Source organism: Bombus vancouverensis, chromosome 7 (assembly GCF_051014615.1).
Source record: "Bombus vancouverensis nearcticus chromosome 7, iyBomVanc1_principal, whole genome shotgun sequence".
Classification (NCBI taxonomy): domain Eukaryota; kingdom Metazoa; phylum Arthropoda; class Insecta; order Hymenoptera; family Apidae; genus Bombus; species Bombus vancouverensis.
Window position 1 is genome coordinate 2,700,546 of NC_134917.1, and position 20,976 is coordinate 2,721,521.

Genomic DNA, 20,976 nt, shown 5'->3' on the forward strand with positions numbered 1-20,976 from the left:
AAAACTCTGACGGATCATATATTTTTTAACAAGTACTTTAATATAAAATATGCAAGAGAGCATTATTTAAAGAATTGAAAGAAGGATAAGTATGAGAGAGAAAGCAGGTTGTGACTTTTATTGATATAACTGTTTTACTATACTAACAATAAGAGGAAAATTGAACAAAACAAAAGCTAATTAATTACATATATATGTCGGGTTCACATTATGATTAGGGTTAGGGGCGTGTTACGACCGTTCGCGGAGAGACGCGGTCGTTAGGAGAACGCGTCAGCGAGAGGCGTAAATTCTCGCTACGATCATGTTAATCGACGCCGCGAAATAGTCGTTCCCCTGTTTCGTTTAGGATAACAGAGGTGGTTTAATGAATGTAACACTGTATTAACAGGTTAACATAGAACAATATATTTTACAATAATATGATGAAGATGTTACAGAAATTTGACTCGACTTTGCGATATCTCTAGATAAATTCGTTTGCTCGTCAGATTTGTCGAAGTGTCACGTTTGACTCGTCAGAAGGAACTGAACGCCCTTCGATTATTTTCGTTTTTTCTGGAAGGCGACCCCCACTACGTTCGGATCACGCCACATTCTTTTACGCGAGGTAAAATAACGGCCACGAGTCGACGTTTCTGGAGGTCGCCCTGCTTAATGAACCATGCGCTTGCCACTACAATGTTTGTTTGCCGGGCAGCCGCGACGATCCGTCTGCGACGTTGTAGGACCGCGAGCGACGGTTAGAAAATACAGCCTGTGGTAAGCCTCGTGGCGTAACAGGGCGTGAAACAAATCTTTATTTGGATTAGACATTATTGTTATGCAATAGAGGAGATATGTACTAGTGTAAATATGATTATTACAGAATATGGCAAGTAACCGTGGTAATCAGATACTCGAGAAGCTAATGACAATGATCCTAGGTTCAATAACGAATCCGCGATTAACGGGATAACAGAATGCGCCTTCTTCCAAGGTCCACGTTGTACCCAACTTCCTTGTTTACGGTTCAAGTATTACTGAACTAACTCTTTGTTAAAACATAGAATATCCACCGAGCGTAAGGACGCTATGTAACTAGCTAATGTGACCTCACGAGGGAATAAGTCTCCGTCGCGTTGGGGTGTGTCTAAGGACACGAGATCATCGGATTCGTGGAGAGATGCCTTCGTTCGGAAAGTGAGGGAAATTGACGTTGCTGTTAATTGGTCAATTTCCATGTTGGTGGTTAGAGGAGGATGCTAGCCGCCCTTGAGAGAAAGTTGCTAGCGGGAAGCGTCGTTTGTGAGAAAAATAGATTTCCCCTATCTTCTTGTAGTTGGTACAATGACTGTTTGTCTGTTTGAAGGACTTTAGTTAATTAAATCTTAAGATTTATAATTTATAATATAATTTATAATATAAGGTCCTCAGGCTAGCTGAACATGTACTGTGGAGATGCGTCGACGTCCGTTAATCATCTTACCCGAAGAATATAGGACCTGTGTGTGGCGAGCCACGGGACAGAAATCGTTGGAATGTTTACTGTCTCGTGCCGCTACAACTATTTCTTTTAAGGAGAGCTATAGAATTACTCCATACCTCTGTTAGGTAAAAACGTTCATCCCTTGACCGCGGCTACGTTCGGCGACTGGTTGTTGGCGCCTCGAGTCCAAGCTCACTATCATAAATCTGGAACAAATACAATCGGATTGAATGGCGGCAATCGCTTAATTACGGCTATGGTAGAATCTAGATTAAAGTGTTAAGGGACTTTCCCAAAATTCCAAAGGAGAGGCTCCGGTGTCCTTTCATCTCTGATATATATATATATGCTCAGATTTCAGAGCTTAGTTTTAGGAGTAATGTAATATCGTAAGGTAGTTCGAATTAGAAATCAGTTGAAAATAGATAAAACCGTGTACGTCGTCTTTCTGTGGTTCGTTTACATTTAAGAGTGCCTACGTGACTAAAGGCACGTAGTTGGTAGTTCTTACATAGATATGAGGGAAACAATAGACAACGTTAGAAGAAGGACGGTTTCGCTATCCAAGGCGGGACGACCGAAAGATCAGAGTGTGCGAGTCGAAAAGTGTGCGTGTTGCGAGAATCAGAGCTAATTGAGTCGTCGAAGAGTAGAGTCGTTAGAGGTAATCGAGTCGTCGAAGAGTAGAGTCGTGAGAATTGATAGAGTTGTTAGAGAGAGAGAGAGAGAGTGTGTGTGTGTGTTAGATTCGTTGTGACGAGGGTGGTCAAATAACTGTAAAGTTATTTGATATAGATACGAGTATTGCATTTAGTTTCCGTTAAATAAACATCGTTTTCTGTCCAATTTATATTTGTATATTCAATTTAATATTAATAAATTGTAAGTAATCGGAAAAAAAATTCTATCCTTATTTCCACGATATTACAGTAATATATTGTATTTCCCAGATTACTTTCATTAATATTCGTCTTAAGACATTAATAACACTCAATTTTAATTTTATCAAAGCAAAATAAATATTTTTGTTTAATTAAAACTCTACTCCTAAAAAAATAAAACTTTTCTATTTATGCAAAATTGCATGCAATAAAAGTTTCAATGAATACACTTCGTTTTGTAACTGTTTTCTTCAATCAGAAAAGATAACGGCCAAAAAATTATTGTTATTCCACAACTAATTGGAAATTTTGACAGTTTAATTCGATCATTGGATCGATTACACGTACGGTGATTTTTCAAGTTCGGAATCAGTTACAGACCTGACTGAAGAGTTAAGCCCTGCGATGTGTAGTTGGTCCAGGGACAGTGTGGCAAATCTATTCGTTCAACGCTGATTGGTTCCGCCATTTATAAAAGCGCTTCCTGCAGCAGTTATGTATAGATTGGTATAAATATAAATGTATAAAGTATACGTTTACAAAGTTGTCTGTAAACAAAGTGTAATAATATTTACCGTCTATTGGATTGTATATAACGACGGAAATAAAGAATAATAAGAAAAAGTAAGATATTATTAAAAGTCGCTCTTATTAATAGATATAAATAATAGTTGAATAACCTTTTCATAAGATTGCTAAAGATAACCTCAAAAGAAAATACAACTTTTTTGCAAAGTTTAACGATAAATTATATTACAATTTTAAATTAACATCAAATTTTGAGCTACACACATCTTAGTAATTAAATCTATATGGTGTTATCCGTTTTTACTTTAAGGTGATTTATACTTCGTGTTTATTACAAATTTTTGCAGTCATCATAGAGAACATACAGAATTAACATTTAAGTTTGGAACGTTAGTTCAAATGCCTGATTACTCAGCCAAGGGATGCAGAAACAAGTCAAAGAGTGGTAAGAAAATGTATTATCTTCCAAACGATCCCAAACGAAGAGAGTAATTGCGAATTAATTGCGTAACTCTTGGTGGAAAATAGAATGTAATTGAATATAAATCCAATTTTTAATATATTATGTTTAACAAAGTATTTGCATTACATTATTCCAGTTATACAGTATTTAAAAAAAATATATAATAAGCATAAAAAATGTATTTAAGTTTTCATTAATAAAATTAGACACTAATGACTTTACGCTGTTAATTTCCCTAGGCCATAGTTGTACACACAGGTCTGTTAACTGCTGTAAAGGAGATAAGGTCCTTAATGTCGCAAGATGTACTTTACCAATCGGCCACCATTGAACACTGCGATCGAGTAGCTAGGATTTTGTGTTTGGCGCCATTCTTCGGTGAAAGCACTAAAGGTAAAGAATAAAAACTAAAGCAGTAAGCTTATTCAATAACTAATACTATATTATGTATTTATTTATACTATACTATATTATGCATTTATTTCAAGCAGATACATCTACAATACTCCATTTATTACAGAAAGCATTGTTTAAATGAATATTAATTATGAACCATTATTAAACATGCATTATTATTACCAACAAACAAGTTTAACAAGACCACAATTTTCAAATTAAATATGTACACATATCTTTAATGCTTTTATATTTGACGCATATATTGGAAAGTAAGTTTGTTTTTAGTTTTTTCTTAATTTATTAAAAAATTGTGTAACTATTAACATTACCTATAACATACGTAAATAGTGTCATATTTAAAATATTACCCATGATTAAAAATTTTCAATGTTATTAAATTCTTTATTGAGGAAGCTAAATTATAATATAATTATAGAGTTTACAAAGGATTTTAATAATGAAAAAATATTTATTTTATATAACATTTATTAGACATTAGTTAGATATAAAATAAGAATAATATAATCATAATAATCATATATCTAAGATAAAAGTTGATCTCTATGATCATTAACATGGTGTTGCTTTTTCCTCACACCCTCCTGCTACACGCTTCGAAGCAGAACATACAGCGAGTAGATATTACTGAATCAGATCCAACAGCAAACAATACAATATGTATAGAACTCTAATCATGGAAACACCAACACCTTTGGTAGCCGAAGTTATGCACAAGTAACTAACCAATCGCCACCCTTAACACCAACATAGCCAAATCCATCAGTAATACGCTCAAGCAACCACCGTTACAATACTAACTAACGGCAATTACTTCCAGATGTAGCAATATATGCACCACTGCGAACAGGCAGTACATTGACAGAGATTATAGAAGTAGCATTGGCAACTACTACTTATGAACCAAATAATTGGCAAACAAAAATAATTCCGCAAGACTTTCTTGACAAAATCAGAGGAAAAAAGGTAAGCGAAAGCAAAATGACAAAAACATAGAGCACTTGAAAGCAAAAAAACATCTAAACAAACTTGCAAAGGAAATAGAAAGTAAAATAAAAGATTATAATAATAACGAATTCTCAAAATTCATAGATTCACTTTCTGCGTACGAGAATTCCAACTATTTCCTATGGAAAGCCACGAACAAAATAAAGGAGCCAATTAAACTAATCCCAGCAATCAGATTAACGGACTACACATGAGCCAGAAGCAACGAAGAGCAAGCTGAAGAATTTTCCAACCACCTTTGTTGAAGTTATCTCTTCGAGGAACGCATGATGAATGTGTAACAGAAATATATTTAAGTATAAGTGTAACTGTAAGTATAAGTATAAGTATAAGCATAAGTATAAGTACAGTGTATACTAATCCAGAACCACACTGTGGCAGCGTTACATTACAACAGAGCTTCGAAGCCATGAGTCTATGGGTATTTATATAATTACGAAAACTGGCTCGTCTATATATACCTTGCTGCACCATCTGTGCATGGCATATTCCTAAAAAAGGCTATGAGACTGAGAGGCCCTTCAAATTGATTTAGAGCTAAACAATACTCAATAGCATCGGGGACTAAGAGAACTAAACGCTAGAGAAGATGTAGTTTTCCTAGAAGTGAGTATTACTTCAACACCCTCCCTAACACTCGAAATCTTTACAAACGATTACTTTTTAACATCATTGTTATTTTTCAGACCTAATTTTTATCGTAAATATTGAAATCTTGGTTTCGGTAACGTACTCGTATTGCCCGTCGGGTGTAACGAACGCCGTATATTCCGTCGAATTAGGATGAATGGGAATTTGGTGAAATCCGCTGGCGTCGTGCATCCCTCTGCTGTTCGTTCTGCATCCTCTTGCGGCAGTCCTTTATTCTGTGTCCGAGAGTACCACAGTAATGACACCTCGTCTGGTGGCCCGATAACTTGCGTCGCTTAGCTTCGGGTTCCGCCGGTGCATCTCTCGGCGAAAATGTCGACTCTTCTTCGTAACAAAAGGGTCGCATTTCGCTCAGAAATTGGTCCTCCGTTCTGATATCGCTCGTGAGGGCCAATCGTTTAAGACGTTGGTCGTGTGGAATTAATATGTAGAGAGTGACAGCGTTAAGTATTTCGTCTAGCGTAGAATGTTGCCACCGCGTCTGCAGGAGGGAACGGACACGGCCGGCAAACGCCCCCGTGGATTCGCCCACTCCCCGCGGTTCCCTGGATACCTTGATTAACGATGAGGACGTCGTCTCTCGGCCACCGAAATGTATAAGGAATCGTTCCTTAACGGTAGACCAAGTAACCTCTCCGTCTCCCGTCATTCGTGCCAGCCAATGTGCTGCAGAACCCTGTAGAGAGTCACTTAAGGCAGAGTATAGCGCGTCATCTCGTAGGGGGTTGTTCTTCATGGCCCTACTAACAGCCGCGCACCACGCGGCTGGATCGGCGCCTGCGACTTCTGGGTTAAAATGTGGTAATTTGGTGGTTCCTGTATTTGGCCTTTGCATTAGCGTATGAATTAGGTTGTTCATGACAGCGACCTGCCCTTCCAGCGCTCGAAGCCGTTCTGGTCCTACTTCTGATGTCGGATTGGCACTGGGAGTGGGGTTGTGGGCGTCAAATGAATCTTCTCGAGGATTAGCCATTGATACGGTACACACAGGTGTAGTTTATTGCAATGATAGAATTAGTACAGTCTTGACAATTGATCACGGCGGTTCGGCACTCGCGACACGAGTGACGATGCTCTCGGGCTCAATAACGAATCCGCGGCCAACGGGATGACAACAGAACGTACTCACAAAGTCTAAGTCTGGTTAAAACGTGAAATAACCACTGATCGCGAAGACGTTACTCTTTTATCGATGAGATCGCGAGCGAGAATGCCTTTCCCGTCCCGATGATGCCATAGAGGAAAACTATAATGGGGTGTGTCTAAGGATACGAGATCATCGGATTCGTCGAGAAATGCCTTCGTTCAGAAAGTAAGGGAAATTGGCGTTGCTGCTAATTGGTCAATCTCCATATCGGTGGTTAGAAAAAGATGCTAGCCGCCCTCGAGGGAAAGTTGCTAGTGGGAGACGCCGCTCGTTGAAAAATATGTCTCCCCTATCTTCCCGTAGTTGGGACAGAGACTGTTTGTCTGTTTGAAGGACTTTAGTTAACTAAACCTTAAGATTCATAACGGGCCCTCGGTCTAGCCGGACATGTACTGCGGAGACGCATCGACATCTGGCAATCATCTTACTCGAAGAATAGGGTCTGCGTGTGGCGAGCCACGGGACAGAAACCGTTGGAATGTTTACTGTCGCGTGTTTACTCCATACCTTTGTTAGACAAAGCGTTCATCCCGTGACCGCGGCTACGTTCGGCGACTGACTGTCGCCTCGAGCCCAAGCTCATTATCACGACTCTCGAACAATTACAATCGGGTTGAATAACTACAATTGTTCAATTACAGCTATAGTAGATTCTAGGTTACAATGTTGCGGGATTATCCAAAATTCCAAAGGCTCCGGTGTTCTTTCATCTCCGACATATATATATAAATTATATTTAAGAAGTTTGGGATAGTTTAAAGATGAAATAAATTGCTTTTTAAGTTTAATCTCTTACTTTCGACGAAATCAAGTTTCTCTGGAATTTGGTGGAGTTTAAGATTTGATATCGGTGTCGTAGGAGTTATGTGACACTTTAAGGTGGAATAAATCTAGCGAGGAGTTTAAGGTGCGGCAAAGGAGCGTGGAATGTTGCAATAGAAATTTATTGCAGTGTTAGTGCATTGGTAGATTGATCAAATTTACGTGTAGCGTGGGTAACCAATGGTAAATATTTTGCAATGTGTATAATTTCTCAGTAATCTGAGGCTTATAAAATCTATTGACAACTAATGGAAATTGTTGATTTAACAGATCAATTTTAAATTCCTCGTTAATCTAAATTTTTTTAATCCTATTTACAACTAAACCTTACGACGAAAAATTAACGAAGTGGAATAAAAATGGCATTGTGATTCTTCTCGTCGTGTGTTGGTGTCACATCAAATTTAAGAGACAGTTTTACTTGCGGATGCTGCGTGTTACGTTGGTGAAGTCGACGAAAGCGTAAAATAGGAGCTCGTCCGAAATACACTAACGCGGAAGGTTAAATTTAACGCAAAAGGCTGAGAAATTAGTTTAGAACTCGAAGTTTCATTGGTACGACGCTCTTGAAACGCATTCAAAGAGGTCGGCGACCTCGAAAGGGGATGAACGCAACTGTTTCGTGGGAATTTCTTATTGTGGCTTATTTGGATGAAGCTGCTTTAAAATCAGCGCTGGATTCGTCTGTATTTTGCCCGGAAATCATAAAATGTTTAGGCCAGGCGACTCCATGTACAGAAAATGTTATGTCCACTTTTTACGTCCGTAGAATTCAACTCTTTACTACTATGCACTTCTTCTCCAAAAAAATATCGCGTTTCAATATTAAAAAAGTTTCAATAATATACTATCCATTAGAAGAATGATAACATGATAACCTTACAAATTATTAGTATTAACAAATTCTTATTGTCGTATAGAAATGCCAACTATTGCTTCGGTAAAACAAACAAAGGAATTTTACAGGTAAATTTTACAAATTACAAGTCATCTTATAACGCAAAATACGACGTGTAAAATTGTCTCAATTTATTAATAGTATTAATAAATTATTATGATAAAAGATGCAGGAATCTTAGCCTCATGAGAAATTAGAGATGAAAATGAGTGGGAAAAGATTAATCACTGGTCCTCCTAAAAAGATGCAGTCCCATGGATGGATGGTTGTGCGAGTATTAAAGCAGCGCAAAACCGTTCCCCGAATTCTCATCCCGGACGTCGTACGACCAAAGACAAAAACAACTCACTCGAGGGCATTGCGGAGAGACATTCATCGAGGACACAATAGTATTATTCCAGGAAGTGCTAGTTCTTCCTAGATTCCGGTTACAATGTTCTTAACGCGTGGAAATTAGTCTTGACCAGGAAACATCTATAACGGCATGTATTTTCTGCCGTGATTGTAAATCTGTTTGGAACATGCGGTTTGTCTGTTAATCTAGGCGCTGTTGTTCAATTGAGTCAATATTATTTGTTGGTAGATTAGTGTGTGCAAGAGCGCTCTATCCATTATTGACCAATTCGAGCACGTATTGGTAAATTTCACACCGGCAATTACGGTGAAATCGTTCGTGGTCGCTGGAAATTAGCAGTATCGTTTGCGGTCGTGAACTGATTGACACTGCGTGAGCGGGGAATTATGTGAAGCAGCTTTGCTTTGTCGTTTCATGCATTTAATAGGTTTACGGCGGTGGACAGAGTTTGTAAAAAATGAAGACAAGATAGAAAAAGATTATTTTTCATTTTTTACTATTAGATTATTTTCAAAGTGATCTTTTCAGTGAAATATGATTGACAAAAAATAAGATCTATAATTGAATCATTATAGAAAATAGAATAATATTGATAATAAAGAAATAAAAATCAATTATAGAATAACATATAATAATAATAATAATAATAATAATAACAATAATGTGGATAGACTTTATGTTTACTTTTATATGTATAATGATACTGTTTGATCCTTGAATTAAAGTTAAGATTAACGTTGCGATTATGATTATCCTTTGTCTGACTAAATATATTTGAAGTATCAATTACAGTAGAATTTTTGAAAGATTCTTGGCTGTTAAACAAAAAACTGGTTCCTTTATATTTCGCTCAATTATCATAGAATCGTGAAACTGACTTTCACTTCAAATTTTGTCTGTTTCAGGAGTAACAAGTACCTGCAAAAATCATCCATCAGCCGGATATGTGCTGTCGGAGGGTTTTTCATTAGCATTCCCGTCTTTCTAACTGGTAAGAACCAATTCCTTCAATTCTGTCAACTTTAACCTTTTGAAAGATACTAGTACATAAGTTATACGTTTAATTTTTCTTGAATTCAGGCATGAATCTAAAAGATACTGTGAACTATCTCTGAGTGTATGAAATCAGTTTAGAAATCCAATGGAAATAAAGTTAATTTTAACGCCGAATAGTCATTATTTTTCTTAGAAAAATAAAAAATGATCGTCTTTTAGGGAAGTTTTAACAGATTAATTTATAAAGAGCTGAATCAGAATATTCATGTCATGCATGAATACGGCTGGTGGATGGATCGAGATCTAATCTAAAGTTTACGTTGTGTCATGCTAGTTTACACAGCTATCATTCGCTCGATCGATCGTTAAGCTGTTGAACTCGATTCAAGACGGACATTTTGACTCTGTTCAGAAGAAAACTGCGTTTTAATAAATTTGACGGAATAGAAATTATGATAGACTACAATGTTTTTTTAATTATATCATAAAATTTATTTATTTTTTTTAATGTCATGTTAGAAACTTCAAATACTGTCCAAAACTCCGAACGTAATCGTTTTAGAAATTTGTAAATTACTTAACGACCAAAAATATTGAATTCTCTATTGTCTGAAGATAGATTCTCTATAATTTAAGTAATTTATTCGTCGAGAATTGATATATAAAGACTTAAATAATAAATTAATTGAAAAATAATTTGCGACTAGTATTGAAAATTTCAATGAAAAGCATATGTGTATATAGTTTACGCTTCGAGAATTATATGTATTGAGAATATGTATTTGCGCTGATTCTTTGTCCCGCTTGTTATGGCATGCGTGTTATAATGATCCTCTAACAATGCTTTCAGGTATGATATTGTATACATTCATCCAGTTTCATTCGACGCCGGTGTCACGTAAAATGGATACTTGGGTTGCGAGAGAAAAGAAAGCTGAGTCGTAGCCCAACTATTAATTCTCTTTTATCGAACTTTATTATGACTTTGGCACTTACAGTAGAATAACGTTGAACAGAGAAAGGGGTGTTGTACAAGAACAGCAACTAGAACGAGAACTCCCCGGGCTGGGTGAAGTCTCGGCTTATATACACCCTGGCTTGGGGATGTTGGGGGGTTTGGTGTGGATTCCAAGGAGTCCGAAAGTCGGGGTTGGGGCCTTATCTCTGATGGGGACTAAGATGCGTCGCGGCGTTGGCGTCCGACAGTCGGGAGTCGATGTCTTTTCTCTGAGAGGTAATTGGTGTCACACCGGCAATCGTTACGTCGGTTTTCATAGGCCTTGGCATCGTGTTTTGTGGATGCGCAATGGTCCATAACGTCTTCGTGTGGCAGAGGGTAAGAACATATCGCTATTAAAAAAGAAAACGAACACGTTCAAATACGTCTAAATCATCTTTTATGTGTATTTTACCCGGAAATCATTTTATCGTGAAATTTTGTTTTTCAGATTTACCATAATTTATCTGGTAGAGTTCATAAAAATTTTTCTGAAATCAATTGCAAGCTTTTAGGAAACCAGGATTTTTCACATTTTTAAGAAGCGTTATAATTATATTGCTGATCTTTATACGTTCGTGCGAAATTGAAAAGTACGCAAATGGCGCAAAATGCATAAAATGCGCTAAAATATACGTATATAAGAAAACAAATCTCGATTAAAATTTTATTTCTTTGATTATGTTCGTAAAACTACAAACTTGTATAAAAATACGCATTCTAGTTATAAGTGTTAAAACATTCGATCTAGTCCTTATCACATTCATGAAAACCTCCATTTAACCATTCGTTGTATCAACAAACATTCATATGCAAAACTTACCACCTACCACATCCTCCGCGTATTAATATAATCCCCTTTTATAAATTATACACTTTAGAGTGAACTGGTTGGGTCAGAGTGATATAAGCTTACAAGTTCTCGAGGAGTTCTACCGAAGTTACATTTACGTTTGCATAATTTCACCGAAAAAGATACTCTGTAGAATGACAGGTTCGTTTGTTTATGTGATCCGCGATCGCAACTATTTCAAGGGGATTTTATAAATAACCATACACACGATATTCAGTGTATTTTCGTATTCTCGTTTATTTTTGGGAGATTTGTAAAACTGTTGAACAAAATAATTGAGTAACGATTATATTTGCTGAGAAAAAGTCTTTTTCTCTGTACTCCTCCTTCTACTTCAAGCATGTAGTATTGACAATAAGATTGACAATGGCTGAAAGTAATCCAAAAGAGTTTTCACCATGGTTATCGGTAACGAAAAAGATTTGAATCATCTTTAATACTTATTCGTAACTAGAATCATTTCAACTAAAATGTAAATTCTTATATTATAACTTTTTTAATTTGTTATGGCCCCTGACTACAACCTAACCTATCATTCTTATTTCGTAGGAGAAGACGAATGCCGTGAAGGCGTTAGCGCGCGAACAGTGCGAAGCGGCGGTACAGCTGCAGCGTCAGCAGCAGCTGCAACAGCACCAGAACCAGCCCCAGCTGGCTGCCCAACGAAAGTCGGGCCCGTGACGAACCAACTAAATACCAGCCACGCAACGCACGGCCGAGCTGCACAGTACTAACACTATCATCACCATCATCATCATCGACACGTGTCAATGTCCCCACCGCCCTTGTTGCTCTCATCGCCAGCTCCGATCGCGGCGACGCACAATCATCAGAACGTGAGCGGACACAGAAACGTGGTTACGCCACCGGATACATCAGCAGATAGATCGCCACCGGATACATCAGCAGATAGATCGCCACCGAGTCCTGGAAATAAGCTAAATAGATCGCAGCATTTGCCACGGGAAGCAACCGGCAGCGTCAGTCCTGGTCTTCCGGCTGCCACATTGGATCTAAGTAGCGCAGCAACCACCAATAGTCCGCATGAATTGTCCACGTTAGTTTAGAAATTTGGTCCGAACATTATATCTTCACATAGAATTGGAGATTAATAGTTGATAGTTAATTTACACATCGATCTTTTTATTTGTAAATTGGGTCGTGGTTTAGAGTTGGTTTGTAAAAATTCGGTCCTAATTGTTAAATGATGAATATTGATTAAGAATAATAGGCATTGATGTACCAATCTTTTTTTAACTTATATACTTGAGCACACGCATTGGAGATTTCACTTTTATTCAGTGAAACAGCAACTTCATTACTCGCTTATTCAATACGGCAATTGCATATATTTCATGGACATTTTAACAATGTTTTGAATAATTTCTAACGGTACAATTGTGATGAAGTGAAAAAAATCGTGATAAGAAACAGAGAGAAAAGTTGCTCGTTAATGAATATTGACCAGAAATAAAGTAATTTCTAAAGAATATCCCGAAGACGTCGTAGATATTACGAAAGGAATGATTAATTTATATCCGCGTGTATCTTGTCATTACCATACTATTATTATTATTATTAATATTGTTAGTAGTACTCGATTACATTATTATTAATATTAATATTATTGCCTTATTATTATTAATGTTATGGAACCTCTAGTCCTAGGTTACTTTCGCTGCCACGAAAGGATAAGATTTTCGAATTTTTGACTATTACGTGTAATTCAAGTTTTCCTGTTGCGCATGCGCAGTAGAAAGAAAGTTAGCGGAACTCAAATCTCGAACTATAGAGAGTTGAAAAGTAGTAAAAGTAAAAAAGCACGAATAACATTTGTATTTGTGCTGGATTAAGTTTGATAATTGAAAATTGAGTTTGATGATAACATTTTTTTCGTATTCGCTTTGGTAAATATTAGTTTTATTTAAAATTGAACAAAGCATTTTATGTTTTTCAAATACGGTACATAATCGTAATATCGAATTTTGTAAACTGATAGTAAGAAACTCTATAATTCGAGACTGGAACTTTGATCAAGTTCACATTGAACGTAAACTGACTTAATTTTGTTATTTAAGCGTGTATACTATACGTGTTTGTTCCTTCTTCTCTTGTGCGCAGGCTATAGCTTAATTACTTCCAATGAACGCAGTTATATCGAATCAATGACCTATACAAATTTAGATATTAGGATTATTTAAACAAGAGATTAAAAACTAAAAAGTATTGTTTTTATACTGCATATGTACATATGCAATATGAACGACAGTTTGTGTAATAATATGTACCCCTCTTCTTAGTTTACTTTTGTATATTTTGCGACATTTGATATTAATTTTATGAGGAACGTACTTACACTTTATCTTTGTAATTAAATGTGAAATGAAAGAAAAGAAATGACATGAGAAAAGGAAATTCGATGTATGAGTATATACGAATTGACGGAATTAAAATTTAACGCTATATTTAAATAGAGGACGTGAAATATCTTGTCATCTTAAAATAACTTGATCATTCCTATTCTTTTACATAAAAACACTTTTCGACTGTAACTTAAGAAAAATGTCTACTAACGTGAAACGTGCCAGAAAAAATTAACAACTTCCATTAAATTGGCAAATTTCTCATTAATATCATAAAACTCGCGTTTACAAAGATCAGATCAGTGTACATAATATACAAAACAAATGCAGAATATATAAATATAGCACATACGTTCTGAATTATATTCGAATTGGGCAGGGTAACCAAGTGAAAATATGTAAATTTCACGATGTGTAATGTACACTTTATCGAACTTGTAAGTAGTGTAGAAATAGAATATTTTACACGTAACAAAATATACAAACGACAATACACAAGTTAAATTATTTGTTAGATCCATGTATAACAAGCATAGTACAAAAGTGTTTTAGCTTTATGTACTGGTAATTATGAGAAATACCAACTTAATAGATGTATTTGGTATGTACCTAGTTAAGAAAACAATAAATTATTCTGAACAGATAAAGCGTTTAGTAGCTTGTGAAGTGTGAATTTTCGAAAACGTAAGTATTTTATATCTAAGTAGTTAAGAAACGCAAGCAAGGGAAATCAAACAAAGGAACAAAGTTTTTTTGTTTAAAAATATTTAATTTATTGTTCTATTATCCGAGGTTAGAAGCGATAATGTACAAAATCTGAATAAATAAGATTCTTCAATATTATTGAATTTTAATTCTAGGGTAAAGTAATATATCCGCATATTTTATTTATATACAATATGTATAAATAATGATGTGATTTGACTAATTTTGTTGAAAGAATATTTGTACTTTTTACGTAAAACTTCAGTCTACAAAATTTTCTTGTAATTAATAAACCAGTAAACACAATATTAAAAAAATCTATTAAAATTATAAACAAACTCATAAGTTTTAATTTTAGTCCTTAAAGGTTGAAATATTTTGCTCCAATGTCGAGACATTTGTTTTAATTCAAAACATTACTATACTGAATCGATAATGTTGCATGTGCCACGAAAATGATGATAGTGTCAGATAACTTGTTGTGAAACGAAAAAGCATTGCATGTACATTTCTGTTGTTTTGTTGACCATGAGTTTGATGATCTTTTAAACTTGCCCATAGCTAAGAAATCAAACAGTATATCTAAACGAAATTAATTTCAAATTATTTTTTAGGTTCTAAGCTTTTATCTAATCTTTCAGAAGTTGCAAAATTTATTCCACAAGAGTCTTTTTTATCATAACCAAGTACACATCTTAAAACCATTTAAGTCTTCCTTAGTAATTTCTTCTTATCTTTAATAGTAACGAAAATAATTTAGATGAACGTTTTAAAATTGACACCCTGTATATTAAAAATAAAAGATATATTTTCTTCATAATTAGATAGGCTTTTTACAATGGCAATGTACAAATATCAAAATTGCAATTATACTATAACATATGTATATATATAAGCTTCACATTTAAACACAAGATTCTTTATTATATTTTTTTAATACCAATATTTTAATAATTATAACAAGGGTTTTTTAACAAGAGATGTACAACATTGTATACAAATTTTCAAAAACCTATAGATAATTTCAGTTATGCTCTTGCATCATTAATTGTTGATGGAACTCTTACCTCAATTCCATCTAGTTCCTTAGACATTACTATTTGACAGCCTAGCCGTGACCTGAAATTAAATATTATATAACTGAATATGTCAATAAATATATTTATTGCTATACAAATTAATACTAATACACAATGAGATTTCTATTTATCCATTTGAAAATCAACATTGTAAATATGCTAATTCCAACATAGATTTGTAATGATTATAGGGTCATAAATAAAAAACTATGAAAATTTATTATAATTTCAGTTTCGTAGTATTCAGAGATAGCGATTTGAAATTCTACATTGAGATGCAGATTTCGAAATACCCAATACTAACTTGTTTTTACATAAATTTAAATAGAAAAATTCACTTTATAAAATATTAAAAGGTAATAGAATTAATAATGTGAATGATTTGATACTGATTATTATGAACTAACGTATCTGTTAATTCATATGCTAAATCCAACATGTCTAATTCTTCATCTGTTGGTTTGTCAGGAAGTGCATCATAAACTTCTTTCGAAAATATTAAATGGCACGTACTACATGTTAATGTTCCTTCACAAGCACCTATATCAATTATATTTTAATATTACAACATTCTTATATAATAAAGTATCAAAAGTTAAAAATAATAAGAATATTAAACTTGATAAAAATGAAAATTTTCAAATATTTTCTACCTCAAAATTATTTATTTTAAATTAAGTAAATTATGCTTCTTTAAAACATACCATATCCATCTAAATCAATTTCATTATTTACTACTATGTCTAATATAGTATCTCCAACTTTCCCTTTTGCTTTGATTCTCTCTCCACTTGCTTTAACAAACGTTATATTTACTCTGAAAATAATATTTATGAAAGATAAAAATTATCTCAATATAATTATTTTCTTTATTTTTTGTGTTTCTTCAATTAATCTTCTCTTAATTATACCTTAATTATATGTATCACTTATGATAATAGAAATAATTTAAAAATAAGATATACTTGTCTTAATAATACATAAATAAAATTCGTATATCATATATTTATAACAGTGTTATATTTTTAGTTGTTCACTGTTAATGTTGTTCTTATTAATACTATTCTATTAATACTATGTTATTTTTCTAGATGTTATACTCCCACAAAGAGAAAAATTTCTTAGACATTATTATTAGCATTATTATTTTGACACCAATTTTATATTGGAAGGTAAGTACTGAAATTCTATTAAAAAAAGAAGGAAAGCACAAGAAAATTTGTATCACTTACTCTTGTTTTTCTGAAAGTGGTTGCGTGGTCGATATTCCTCTTGTTGCCTGCAAAAAGGGCAACGTTGTGCTGCTTGTATATTTTGAATAATTTGATGCAATACCGAGAATTGATCTCGAAAATTTTTGTAATTGATTTACTAACGCCATTCCACTGTCATAAATATCATGAGTATGGGGCACCCTGACCGAACACCAGATATTGCGGAAAATATCAATTGTAGATCAATTGTACTTTGTACAGAAACTTTCACGGCATTCTTCGGCTGCTATACTGGGACGTTCCTTTACTGTGATAGGTTATAAAACGATTCCTAACACAAGTGACGTATCTCTACCGGACACGTGCTCTTCGGGCCACACGTTTTATGATACAAGACCAGCAAAATGATCAATGTGTAATTTTACATATCTTACATTTTTTCCAAATGAAATATTGTTTTTATTAAACGTTTAAAACCTCAAGCAACATTTATTTCATCTGATTTCAGTTTTACAAATATATATCTATAATACATATCTGTATAAATTACGGTCTGGTTATATCAAACAGGGACCGACACTCGCTAGGGAAAACTGCCCAAAAATTGAATCGTAAAAACCAATATGAAAGACAACAAATTTCTCGTTCTGCGGAACAAATAGAATTGAGCAGAGTATCTTTATCTTTATCTGAGACATTCAAAGCGTATCACGCATACGCTAAACCTGAAGAAAACTTTCTTGTCTTCCATGTTCATTTTTCCCTTTCCATTTCCGAACGGTTTCTTCTATATTTATTTATATGTTCGTGATTGATGCTATTGACAACATACAACTAAGGGGAAATACGAATAGTAATAGATAGATGTATAATTCATTATGCAATTTTATAGAATTAAATCTTATTTATCTTCAGATATAAAAACTATATTTACCAGCTGAAACACTAACGCATATGCAGTATAATATAATCTACTTAACAATCTCGTTTTAGTTATAATATGTGATTAATTCTTTTGCTATTTCGCTATAAACAGTTTCTTGTGCATACAATATTTTTTTATAGTATTCTAATATATTGTTAGATATTGTAAAGAAAGTAAAATACAGTTATTGAAGTTTGGGAACATTCAATGTTAACCTTGCTTCAAAAAATAATCTTTCGAATGAATGGGGAATAGATTTTTAGTATTATAGTTGGTATAATGTCATCATTGTTTACAATGTGTTAGAGTTAAAGAAATGAGACAAATTAATATTTCAGAAGCAAATTCAATATTTAAATGATGTTATTTTAAAATGGCAGATGATATGAATGTTCTTTTTATACGAGGAAATGGAAACGTGTGTATGGTAATGGAAACGTAATGGTTTTAACATTATTTTAGTACAAGATCTTAGCATAATAGTAATTAACAGTATCCACTATCTTTTAGTCAATTTTTGAAAAATGACATATATGATAATTTGCAATAGTTTGATAATAAAATACTTGTATCAATATTAATAACGTATAATTTGCTATCTCAAAAGGATACAGACACAGCCAATGATAATGTTTGGGATGATAGTGCATTAATAGAAGCATATGATAAAGCAATAAATTTAGCAAAAGAAGAAGTTATCAAGCGAATGGGAATGGATGTTGGAAATTCTCAACCGAAAGAAAACCTACAAAATCTTAAGCAGCCTAAACACGCAAGTAAATTACACAAGGTTGTGATTTTGATAGAATATTACAAATTTGATACAGAATATTATTAAATATATTGATTAAGAAGCAAATTATTTTATTTTGCTATTTACTTATATTTATTTGTATACACATCTTTTCTCTATAGAAATGGATCATAGGAGCACCTTGTCGTGCAATATACTCAGAGGATGGAGAAATTTATGAAGCTATAATATCAAAAATTTACGAAAACAATGGCACGTGTGTTGTAAAATTTGTAGGTAATACCTTTAGCATGATGGTTATGTCAATTAAGAAATGTACTAAAAATACATATATATATGAAGTAAAGGCTTTTGCATAGTCTATCACAGTGTCATTCAGCAGGTCCTTAACTGGGCAGGAGTACCTGTCAATGTCTATGGGGAGACCCGTGGGATATAGGGTCATGAACCATAAACATGCATGTTACTTATTGTTCATTATTAGCTGCTTGGAATATAATTCTCCTCATTAGACGAGTGATTATTACTACATATATCAAGGCAAACATTTATACATATACATTTATGCACGGGAAATTCTAATACATTGCCTGTAAGGACAGTAACTGAATGGCACTCAGTCATTCTATTAAATGACAAAAATTTCTTTTACTCTGTGTTTAGGCTATGGTAATACAGAGAAAGTCGAGTTGAGTTCTCTTTTAGAATCAGAAGGTTTGCAAAGTCAAATAGCACAACAAAAGAAAGCTTTGGAAGAGAAATTCAATGAAGAGAACGATGAGACTTGTGAGACTAATTTTTCTACAAATGTAAATTCGAAAAAATATAATGTAGAAAAAATGGATTGTGACTCTGAAGAAGCAAATGCGTATAAACATCACTTCATACCGGGACCATCTTTCAATTCGATGACTGATATAATGCCACCTGCACCTCCTTTACCACCACAATTAATGGCCAAGTAAGTACAATTTAAAAATTCTAATGGAATGCTGAATACTTCTAATATTAATAAGTAATTTGGAATAAGTTTAACATTTTATTTGGAAAAAAATACGAAATTTTAATAAAATGTACTAGATTACCAGATAATGATACAGACGCACTTTCAAGTATGTTGATGTCATGGTATATTAGTGGTTACATGGTATATTACACAGGTAATTATTTCATATATGTATTTTATTGTATATTAAATTTTCAATGGACTATGTTATTTCTTTTGTAGGTTATTATCATGGTTTGAAACAAGCAAGAAACAATCAAGAGAACAGGAAGAACTGTTGATTATATCAATTTTTTCAATAACAATATAACGATAATATAAGATATAATAAAATATAAAACTCATTGTATTTATTTACTTCAATTATTTGAAATAAAGAACAGCTTTATTTTCATATAAGACTTTAAGACTTTTTTAAAAATAATTACTAAGATAAGAAAACATAAAAAACATATTTTTGATAAAATACACTCACATATATATGTCGGGTTATCATTAGGATTTAAGGCGCGTAATGATCCTTCGTTTGAATTAGCCATTGTTTTACGAAACAGAGAATATATTTACACGAATAAACAAGATTTTACAAAATATTATGAATAATGAGTTTAATAAATAATAAGATTAACAAACGATAAGTTTATCTAATAATTAGATTAAAGATTAATAAGTTTAACGAACAATAAGAGGAACGAATAATATGTCTTACGAATAATGAATTTAACGTATAATGAGATTAACGATTGATAGGTTTCACGAATAATGAATTTAATTAACGCTATTAACAATGTTCCGGGGTTCAAACGAATCCACGGTCAACGGGATAACTCTTTACTATGCGTAGAATAATTTTAAACACAAAATACAATTGCTGAGACACTCGGTAAATTGCTCGATGTATCACTTTCCAAGGCGATCACACGAATGAATATCTGATGAAAATCTTTTTCGCTATACGACTGCATTTGTTTGTTATATGCTCGCTGGAAACATCGAGAAGGTTCCAATCGTTGTTGCTAGGCAATTTTTGTCAAAAGTTTGTTGTATACTCTTTGGAAACATCGAGAAAGATTCAAACGCCGTTACTAGGCAGTTTCTGTCTGGAGATTGATTCCTAATACAACGTGTGTCCCATTATATCGACATCTCTAAAGTACAATTCTATGTGATTTCTAGGGAGAACAATACAACCGATCCACACCTTCGTCAGGCAAAACGTTTATCCCGTGACCGTGGCTACGTTCGGCGACCAGTTGTCACCTCGAACCCACTTTTGCTTTCACAAATATCAAACAATTACAAATGACAATTGCTTAATTACAGTTATGATAAAATCTAGACTAAAGCATTAGAAGGCTTCCTCAAAATTGCAAAGGGAAGGCTCCGGTTTTCCTTTCATCTCCGACATATATAATACAAGGATATAATACAACCGAACATTTTAAA

The 20,976-nt window shown here is 33.8% G+C and overlaps 2 protein-coding genes and 1 long non-coding RNA gene across 14 annotated transcripts; 1 reads left to right on the forward strand and 2 right to left on the reverse strand.

The window, feature by feature from the left end:
- Positions 1–384: 384 nt before the first annotated feature.
- On the reverse strand, positions 385–2,869 carry LOC117162342 (uncharacterized). The gene is made up of 3 exons (XR_004465199.2): positions 2,731–2,869; positions 1,585–1,674; positions 385–1,484 (listed from the first exon to the last, which is right to left on the reverse strand). It is a non-coding gene; the product is annotated as an uncharacterized LOC117162342 (long non-coding RNA).
- Positions 2,870–10,792: 7,923 nt separating this feature from the next.
- LOC117164674 (adrenodoxin-like protein 2, mitochondrial) lies at positions 10,793–17,012 on the reverse strand. 5 transcript variants are annotated; one of them, XM_076619923.1, is made up of 5 exons: positions 16,864–17,012; positions 16,336–16,448; positions 16,039–16,171; positions 15,620–15,671; positions 10,793–10,984 (listed from the first exon to the last, which is right to left on the reverse strand). In XM_076619923.1, the coding sequence occupies exons 1-5, from the start codon at positions 17,010–17,012 to the stop codon at positions 10,793–10,795; spliced, it is 639 nt and encodes a 212-aa protein (XP_076476038.1). The 5 variants fall into 5 exon arrangements, with proteins under 5 accessions (XP_076476038.1, XP_076476041.1, XP_076476039.1 ...); XM_076619924.1 differs by lacking the exon at positions 10,793–10,984 and adding an exon at positions 14,650–15,335; XM_033347886.2 differs by lacking the exon at positions 10,793–10,984 and having other exon boundaries at positions 15,343–15,671.
- Positions 10,832–19,929, forward strand: LOC117164665 (survival motor neuron protein-like). 8 transcript variants are annotated; one of them, XM_076619914.1, is made up of 9 exons: positions 10,842–10,970; positions 11,083–11,956; positions 12,034–14,531; positions 16,723–16,803; positions 18,378–18,560; positions 18,686–18,800; positions 19,188–19,485; positions 19,605–19,684; positions 19,753–19,929. In XM_076619914.1, the coding sequence occupies exons 4-9, from the start codon at positions 16,723–16,725 to the stop codon at positions 19,809–19,811; spliced, it is 816 nt and encodes a 271-aa protein (XP_076476029.1). In that variant the 5' UTR covers positions 10,842–10,970; positions 11,083–11,956; positions 12,034–14,531; the 3' UTR covers positions 19,812–19,929. The 8 variants fall into 8 exon arrangements, with proteins under 8 accessions (XP_076476032.1, XP_076476029.1, XP_076476030.1 ...); XM_076619915.1 differs by having other exon boundaries at positions 11,083–11,892; XM_076619916.1 differs by having other exon boundaries at positions 11,083–11,625.
- The last annotated feature ends 1,047 nt before the right edge of the window (positions 19,930–20,976 follow it).